The 10,000-nt window shown below is 45.3% G+C and overlaps 1 protein-coding gene across 2 annotated transcripts in view; it reads right to left on the bottom strand.

Moving 5' to 3' along the window:
* Window positions 1–8,858: 8,858 nt before the first annotated feature.
* The window catches only part of tmeff2a (transmembrane protein with EGF-like and two follistatin-like domains 2a), a 163,940-nt gene continuing 162,798 nt past the window's right edge, over window positions 8,859–10,000 (bottom strand). The window contains exon 10 of one of the 2 annotated variants that reach the window (XM_063214310.1): window positions 8,859–9,228. In XM_063214310.1, the coding sequence (XP_063070380.1) occupies window positions 9,063–9,228 (166 nt within the window). In that variant the 3' untranslated portion in view covers window positions 8,859–9,062. The remainder of the gene's footprint in view (window positions 9,229–10,000) is intronic. The other variant, XM_063214311.1, reaches the window with a different exon arrangement.

Here is a 10,000-nt window from a genome sequence, read left to right as displayed (position 1 = left end):
CCCTGCAGGCACATAAACAACATTTATACACTTGTCTAAAATTACAAAATAGCATTTACCGTACACACCTTTTGTGATTGTTAATGTTAGAGATAAGGCTTACCCTCTGCTACACTTTCATGCATCGTTTGCTAACTGTCATTTAACGCCTTAACTACTGCAGGCAACAACCTGTTGCCTGTCAGGCACATCGTTTAACACACTCAAGGTTTTTTTGCGCTTGGAGTTAAAAAGAGTTGCAGAGTGTGCTATTCAAATTCAGCAGCATGTAACTCCCATGGAACATGTCTTATCTGGAAATAGATGAGTCATCAGAGAAAAAACAGGTTGTGCAAGTAGACATTAGAGGTTTATGCCGATAATAGCTATATAACTATCCATCCAACAGACGTCAGTCTGAATTAATGAGGTCAACGGAGGCCCCAATTTATTTTAATTACATTCATGATCTACTACAAACACTCAGATGAATAGCAACGAGTGCCGCGAAAGCGTTCTCCTAGCGCTCTGTCACGAAAATGCCAAAGTGTTCCTTCCCTCCTTCCCATTGAAAAAAAGTGATTAAAATAAATCAAAGGGCTTATGAGTCAGAAAGGAAATATAAACGCTATCTAAATATGCAGAGGGTAAATGGGAACCATGAGAATGGCTCCACCTGGTCCAAGACAAACAAACCATGAGGGGCATGTCAGGGCAGACGTTACCTGAGAGGCTGCCAGTAGCACCAGGCCAATGGGCCCCAGGATACTAGCGAGGAGGGAGGTGTGGAGCCAGTGGCAGAACAATTGCACACAGCAGCCCAGGGCGAAAGACTGATTGGGCTCCCCATACAGCCTTCCAAGGTCATAATAGGGCCCCCATCACCAATACAGGAGGATCCATGGGCTCAAGGGGAATATGCCCCGCTTGCTAAAAGTTTTTATTCAACATTTTGCATAAACACGTGTCAAAGGTCACTCTCTCACTTACAATCGAGAAAGCCCCCACCAAAAGTTTTTTTTTTCCTGGGTTGATTGGAGGAGAAGCAGAGAACCTTATTTGTTTTCTTCACAGAGGCAGATCTAAACTGAGGCAAGAGGATGGGAGGACCAGGACAGAACGGGAGAGTACGTCTAGTAGTTTGGCTTCCACACAGGGTGAATAGGGAGGACAAGAGTGACAGATAGCGTGGTGGAGACGAGAGAGAGAGAGAGAGAGAGAGAGAGAGAGAGAGAGAGAGAGAGAGAGAGAGAGAGAGAGAGAGAGAGAGAGAGAGAGAGAGAGAGAGAGAGAGAGAGAGAGAGAGAGAGAGAGAGAGAGAATGTGCTGAGAGTGGTGATGCCAAAGAGAAGGTGGAGGAGAGACAGCGAAGGGGTGAAGAATAAGCATGGCATGGGGAGAGTGGAGGAGATGGTGGTGTGGTGGTGTGGTGGTGGAGCGTGGAAAAGAAAGGTTGGGAAGGGTGAATGAAAGAGGGAGGGAGTGCTATTGAGGAGAGTGAAGGAGAGAGAGGGTGGGGACTGCGAGGGTGGAGCAGAGAAGTTTTAGGCGTCAGACACACCAAGGCAGAACGGAACGGAAGCGATACGATAGAGGTCTTTCTGCTTAGTTTTGGCTTGTGTGTTCTACTCTGCCTTTCACACCGATAGCGTCGGCGTGTGCGACCAGTCCAGCTCGAAATCCGCGCCACAGCCAAAGCTAGCGTGCTACTTTGCCATTCATTTCAATGGAACACCGCCGGTCGCCGGCGTGAAAAATACGCTTGAGTTCTATTTTCCAAATGCGGCGCGGAGCCGGCTCCCGCGGCGCTGACACCCAACTACCGCCGGTTGGAGTGGAAGGACAGATATGTTTCCTCCCTTGGGGCATCATTGAGGGATGCCCCCTTGCACGGGTGAGGCATAAATGCAATTTCTTTGCGTGCTGTGTGCAGTGTGCACTTGTGTGCTGTGGAGTGCTGTGTCACAATGACAATGGGAGTTGTAGTTTCCCAATGGGGCTTTCACTCACCTCACACTATAGAATGGAAGAGCAAAGGTGGGGACTGGGTGGGTGGAGCAGAGCAGGGGAGAAGTGTGGAAAGGAAAGGCATTCGTTTGGGTGTAGGAAAGAAAGAGGAAGTGGTGGTTAGAGGATGAGAGAAACGGCAAAGAAGGAGGAGAAGGGTGTCGAAGGGTGTCGAAGGGTGTGGATTAGTTGCTTAGGTATGATTTGAATGTTGCACACACAGTATGCACGCAAGTGAGGAGGGCAGCCGCCTCACCCCCTGGCATGCTGCACACATGTGAAAAAAGCTAGTTGAAGTCTCACGCACACACACACACACACACACACACACACACACACACACACACACACACACACACACACACACACACACACACACACACACACACACACACACACACACACACACACACACAGTCTGAATGCATTATAATGAGCCTATAGTTTAACTAATTTTCCCGTTTTTTTTCACGATGCAGTTTGAGAGCAGCTCCAAATGGTGACACTGTGGCCTTTGCTGTTACAGTAATAGCTGCACCAACAGATTACTTTCTAAAAATTGAGCTTATTTCCAGGATACTGCTACACTTGCTGCTCCTGCTACAGGTGCACTGTGTAGGATGGTGGCCAGAAAAGGCATTGCAATATGCTGCTCATTGAAACTCTTCTGCCTAAAGCCAAATTTGATATTTTCAGGATAATTTACTGAATAATAAACAAATATTTACTAGTACGACCAAAGCACAGTACGTTTTGCAGTCTAAAATGTCTATTTCTGGAAATTCAAAATGGCGGACCCGGAGAAGATCTGGAATTTCATGTATGAAAAGTGCAATTTTCCCAGTTATAATGAATAGGCTACTTAGAATGTCATGGTGATTGTAAGTATTCATGAAAAAGGTAACATTTGTTAATGGGCAGCATAAATTCTGGAAATAAACTGCTGAAAATATTACACAGTGCACGTTTAACAAAAAGGATGATTCTGAGCACATAATATAGGCCTACTCAAAAATATGGAATGTAACCCTGACCCTAACCATAATGAGAATTTGTCAAGCAGCATACAGTACATGTCATATCAGCATAGGCATCTACAGTATAATCTGCAGTCTGACATCTATTGTCTACATACACATTATTGTCTAGTGGTATGTTTATATTTAGCAGTCTGGACTGGGTTCAGGGAGAGTATGCATTTCGTTTCACATTTCGTTTGTGTGTGTGTGTGTGTGTGTGTGTGTGTGTGTGAATGTGTCAGGGTGTGTGTGTGCGCATGCATAAGTGTGTGTGTATGCATGCGGGCGGGCGTGTTCTTGTTAAGTGTGTGTGTGTGTGTGTGTGTGTGTGTGTGTGTGTGTGTGTGTGTGTGTGTGTGTGTGTGTGTGTGTGTGTGTGTGTGTGTGTGTGTGTGTGTGTGTGAGAGAGAGAGAGAGTCCCTGTGTGTGTAGGGCATGTGTGTATGTGTGTGCATGTGTGTGTTCGACTCCCGTCTGCACCAATTGTTTAATAATCCTGTTTGCCTTCAGGGCGGAGCGAGCGGACTGAGGCTCACTGCACAGACAGAGACGCAAATCTGTGACAGGGGACAGCAGACAGAGCAGACAGCCTACAAAAACATTCCCATGCTGCATCACTCTCCGGGGGGACAGTCACCAAGACACATGGGACACGTTTTTTTTGTCTCTCTTTTTTTATCCCCTGAGTCCTGGTGTTCTGTTGAAATAACCTACCAGTACCCTGTTAGGCCCACTGCATCACTATACTCTCCGGGGGGAATTGCCAGTAGACACGAGGTACGTTATCTTTTTCCCCCTTTTTTAGTTCTTGTCCTGGTGTTCTGTCAAAATTGGCAAATTTGGCAGACTGAGCCACCAGTACCCTGTTAAATTAGCCCTAAGTCAAACCATTGACTACATAGCCCTGACTCAAACTGGCCATTGCATCACTGTCCAGGGGGAGGGTTGCCAAGACACATGGCGGACACACACCCACACACCTCCTTTTTTTAGAGCGTGTCATTCAGTCGTACATTCAGTCGTAATGGGCTGCTTCGAAAAATTAGATAAATGAGATTCCACATAGAAGCCAGTTAACTAGGACAATTAATGGCGAGGCAGGTGCTTAGAATTTCGGTACAGGGTATTTTTTGTCATCTATTGCTATCTGTAAATTTGTAACCTATGAATTATGCCATTGCCAACTGCTGAACAATTTAGTGCGCACGGAAGTCAGGCGTGCCTCTATCGGATGCATGTAGTACAACTTTTAGGGCGACTGACTTAACAACCAAATGGGATAGAACTGACGTGTATAGTATAACACGTCAGTGGGTAGAACTACGACTGGCTCTTGGCTTGACATCCAAATGCGATAGAATTAGCGACTGACTCTTGACTTGCCAAACAAATGCGATAGAACTAACGACTGGCTTTTGGCTCTAGCAACCTGCAGTTTAGAATCAGTAACGGCAGTTCGCCTAACTTAGTCGCATGTTTGACGCCTGACAGGTTATAGGGAATTAATTGCAACCCCATCAGCCAATCAGAAAATAGGATTCAGTTGCGTAGGCAGATAGGAGAAGTAAAGAAATGGGGAAAGCCTTTTGACCGATGCCGTATGAAGCCTTTATATCAATTAAAATAACATAATGCCCCAAAACTCACCTTAATCCCTATAGGGTGCTGCTATAGTCATTTGTGCTGTCTTTCACAGCTCAGCTTGATGGGTAGGCCAGTGTCCTGTTGATATAGCCAACTCATCGTGCTGCACAACAAACCTCTACTACATCAGTATAGGGTTAGGGTGAGGGGAGGGCAGGGCCGTTGACAGCTTTGGCCCAGCCCGGGACAAATTCACAGAAAAGGGTCCTCCGCACCCAATACATACCATATAAAGAGGACTCAATTTTGGGAACCCTCTCTTCTTGGGCAAGAGACAACTGAACCCTTTGTCCCCCCACCTATCGGCTTCCAGGGTTTAGGGCTATGTTAACAGGCTAGGTCATTTTGATGGAGCAGGCAGGGCATGTTGACAAGACACCAGATTGAAGAGAAGCGTGTGTGTGTGTGTGTGTGTGTGTGTGTGTGTGTGTGTGTGTGTGTGTGTGTGTGTGTGTGTGTGTGTGTGTGTGTGTGTGTGTGTGTGTGTGTGTGTGTGTGCATGTGTGCGCTTGCGTGCGCGCGAACATGCCAGTCTGTGTGTGTGTGAGAGAGAGAGTTGTGGTAGGGGACAGGAAGGGCCCGGGATTCCACCGACTCGTCTGCTGCATGAACTGGGAAACGACTCCCCAACTGACTGACTGCCTCCCCCCTCCTCTCTCCTTGTGCCGTCCCATCTCATCCGGCTGGCTTTGCTGGCTGGGAATGATGGGAATCCTCCTCCAGTCCCGAGGCTGTTTCTGTTTCTCCTGAACGAGGCATGACCTCCCCTGCGACAGGTCAGGCAGACCTCCTCTCCCAGCTCCCTGCTCACCAGGGCTGCACTGGGACAAGAAATCAGGCCGGGCATTTCACCCAAGACCGGGCCACCAGGCATTGAGAGAGACATTCACTACTTTTACGTGATGTTTTTAATTCCGAATTAATAATTCAGAATGAAATAGTTCTGTCGAGTTTACTTTGATCTTTCATTTAATTCCGAATTAAGAGGTGTTTACATGGCGTTTTCAAAGCGGAATTAAGCTTTATTCAGAATTAATGTGAGTTAATTCTGAAATAAATGTCTCATGTAAACATAGCAAATGAAGCCTGTGACAACTTTTTTTTAGTCATCTATTACACGTTATTTTGACAACAGCCAAAATTGCCCTGTATGCCTTATGGCCAGTCCATCTATGCTGCTCCCTGCTCCGGTTTATGTGCCTCAGCTATTCCAAGACAAGCTGCTGCAGCTGGTTGGTCTTATCTAGGCTACGTAGACTAGACTAGAATTGAGTCGGATTTTTATCTCATGGCCCTGAGGATATGCTTTAGACAGGATGATAAACCTCCCGTGTTTTGTTGTTATGCTATCTTGCTGGCTATCTTTGGCTAAAATTGTTTACAGGTCTTAGGTGTTCTTGGTGGGAGGATATTTTTGGGTGTACATTACAGGAAAGAACTATACAGACTTAGATTCAACGTTGTTTATAGATAGATAGAATAACTAGACCATGTTAATATTATACAACATCGAATACATTTACTTACTGTAGCCTTTTATCGCAGATGGACCCGTCGATGGGCCTATTCACTCTTTTTTGAGAGCACTCCTTTCATTACATGATCACATCATCAATTATATCATATCATACATTACCTAGACTCTAAGTGACAGATTAAAACCTGATCTTTTTGGTGACAATAAGGTTATCGGAGAGGCTCTGCGTGAATATGGGTTCAATTATTAGGTTACTCTTATGCCTCTTTTCCACTGCCGTTTTTCTGGTAGGCCTACAGCTCGACACAGTGCGACTCGGCCGCCACTTTTTGCTTTTCAATTAGACATGACACAGCTGAAATGTAAAGCAAAAAGTGGTGGCCGAGTCGCGTTGTGTCGAGCTGTAGGCCTATCAGAAAACCAGCAGTAGAAAAGAGGCATTACTGCTCTTGGTAGAAGATTTGTTTTCCTTTAGTACGCGGGCCAAGATATGAAGCTATGCATTGTTGGACTGATACAAAAAACTGCATAAACCAGCAAATGAGTTGTTGCATACACCTGCCGCAAAAAAAAAATCAATGATTCATATCCTGTTTCCTGCGTGTGTGACATGATGACATAATGTCATCGTCACCATGGCAACCAAATACCAGTCGTAATCTCACTGCTATCAGTCTTTCCTCTACATGCTGCTTTACATGTTCACGGCTTATTGTGCTATCAGCATTTGTCATGACGAGATGACTGCTGTCACTGTGCTCACTGGGTGGCAATGGGGGTCGATGATACAGTATGTCACTGTCACCATCACATCACATAAGAGACGACAAGGAGATCTGTTACACATTTACAAGCAGCGATAATGGAAATCTCAACATTTATATCTTTCCACCTAATGCGTATGTCGCCATAATGACTTGGAGTTTGTACTGATGTAGTGACGGACCACTGATCTGGAAACAGATTCATGTTCCTATGGGTTAATCTGATTTATGAAAATTGCTCTCTGGCAAAAAAAGGGAAAAAAAATGTAATGGCTTAATTAAATGCACACATTTCTATTCGTTCTTCATGCTCCAGTCCAGCATAATGAAGCGGTATACAGTAGCCTATATGTCACTCTAGCTTTAGAGTGAGTAGTCTGTACACTTAAAATCCCTTTTTGCATGTTTTATTCAATGCAGAACTACTGTATGTAATGAGGACTACCTGTGGTTGAAACATAGATATTTACCTGATGAAGGTCTAGGACCGAAACATTATGTATTAAAGAAACAGGGAAATGGTCAGTGCGTGGGAGTTTTTTCAAATGGTCTGATTAGTGACCCATGGGGCGTCTCGACCTGCCAGCTGAGGTGTGCAAAAAAAGGAAACATTGTTCGGCTGTAGAATAAAACACACAAAAAAATACTTCAAATGCCTCAGCTTGAATCAGGATTTGTCCTGCACCTTAATCTAGGCTGTGCACATTCTTCCTCCTCAACTACACCAGGCATAGACCTACCTGTTATTCCATCACTGCACCTACCACTTCTCTTTACACAAATCTCATAAACCTAGTATGTCGACAAGACGGAAACGATCCACCCGTTCGGTTCCTGTCATAATGATATCAAAGCTGAAGAGGTTCTTATGTTTCAGGCAGCAGAGGAAGGATCACAGTCTCCAGTATTAATGGAATTCATTATCAATTCATTTTCAATTACGGTTTTCAACCAAGCCAATCAAAAATCAGTGCAATTAGGGCCCTAGTTCTCACTCACTCCATACTGGCGTAATTGAGTTCGTATTTCGAGAAACTCACAGGCTGCCCCCACATCATTTGAGCTGAGGCTGCAAAGATAATGATTTCATACTTCATTTAATACTATTTCTTAAAATATTGTTATACTTTTCACTTTTCCCTTTTTACTTTGAAGTCTCAACTAAATCGTGCACCTTTTCAACAGATGAGCGGAGACCCTCCAATACTTCTAGCACAACAATAGAGCACTTAGACTATTTCTGAAAAAAAGTAAAACACATAAAAACAGTCATCACATCTGGCATCCAGCTCTTTTCCAAAACATATCAGATTGCAAATCAAGTTCATCAAATATCTCTGGGGGAAAAAAATGAACAGTCGCCTCGTGTGATATAAATTATTTATTTACATTACAGAAAAAGACCCCATCAAGACAAAACAAAGTAACTATTTGGAAATATTACCCATACATAAACAAAAAGCTTGTACTCTAGTATCGTAGTGTCCGCCTAACTGACTGCTCCTCTTTGTGTGTGTGTGTGTGTGTATGTGTGTGTGTCTGTATGTGTGTGTGAGTGTGTGTGCGCGCACGTATGTGTGTGCGTGCGTGTGTGTGTGTATGTGTGTCCCGTACGTGACTAGCACGGGCGTCAAGGCATCATTGTGCAGCCTCCAGTCCATCATCTTTGTCTTGTCTACGTATCACTACCCCAACACGACAGACATGACATAACCCCAGCCCCCTCCCATGTGCCCCCCCCACCCCTTGTTGCCCATAGCCCCCCTCACGACTTGTTGCCGACCACCGCCTCCCCCTGTCTGGCCCCTTCTCCCCTGATAGTGTAGGGGGTTCATGGGGCAGTTTCGAGATGCCTCTGTTGGGATTGTAATTATGTATTTTGTGTGTGTGTGTGTGTGTGTGTGTGTGTGTGTGTGTGTGTGTGTGTGTGTGTGTGTGTGTGTGTGTGTGTGTGTGTGTGTGTGTGTGTGTGTGTGTGTCTGTGTGTGTGTGTGTGCGTGCGCTGCTGTGTACTGTAAGCTTGTTTGCATGTGTATGTATATTTGTGTGACTTCATATGGTATATATCCACAGCAGTCTGTCTGAGGATGTGTGTTGTATGTGGAGGCCGTAGTGGAGAGGTCGTGGGGGGGAGCGGTGGCGGCCATCTTGAGTCTCCCGTCGTCATCATCATCAGGTCCATTCCTCGACTCTATTTCCCATGATTCCGTGCTGCCAGAGCTCAGATGAGGCGGGTGGAGGCGCGCATGGTGTTCTCTGAGCTGTAGTGCGCTGCGTTCTGCTTGGGCCGTTTGATCCGGTTCGGTCGGGGGCATTTCCTGCAAAACAGGAAGTAGGGCTAAAAAGAGTCACCTACCAGTTTGAAAATAAACCCTGTGCTTCTCTCATGTCATCTTTCATGTCATATTTTCTCTCTCTCTCTCTTTCTCTCTCTCCCTCTCTCTCTCTCTCTCTCTCTCTCCACACATACACTTTTACTTTTGTTTTGTTCGGCGGAAATGGAAATGGTGAAGGCCAGTGGTTCCCAAACTCTGATCCGGGACCACCCTAGGGGTGTGCTGGAGATTGCACGGGGTCCGTGCAATTTCATCTGCATTGGCCCTGCCGTGGCTCAAACGGTAGGGCACTGGGCTGCTACGCCGGTGACCCGGGTTCGATTCTGGCCAGATGATGAGTCAGGTTAAGGGGGCATGACTTGACCTCGGACAAAAGTGAGGGGGCCTTTGAGAAAAAAGGTTGGGAACCACTGACCTACAGTTGTATGGGTAGAGTACCATTGGAACAAGGCATCCAAGAGAAGGAATTATTTTGCCATTCCAAAAATAGCCCATGGCTACAAATACTTCACGAGTGGCACAAACTGGTGATGGTATGATCAAGCAATGAAAAATGTGTAGATGAACATGGCACATTAATATTTGCACATGGAAATATGAATACATTCTATAGTTCGTACATAATCCTCTTTGCAGTATATACCATAGACTCTAATCCATACTTCTAATATTTTAAAGAGCGCGTATACTTGGGGGAGTGATTCATGTACAGTTTCATGCAGCCTATTATTGCCACCTACTGGTCATATCCTAACACTACGAGAGGATAGGTAC

This window comes from Engraulis encrasicolus, chromosome 13 (assembly GCF_034702125.1).
Source record: "Engraulis encrasicolus isolate BLACKSEA-1 chromosome 13, IST_EnEncr_1.0, whole genome shotgun sequence".
Lineage (NCBI taxonomy): Eukaryota > Metazoa > Chordata > Actinopteri > Clupeiformes > Engraulidae > Engraulis > Engraulis encrasicolus.
This window is presented reverse-complemented; position numbering and strand designations above follow the sequence as displayed.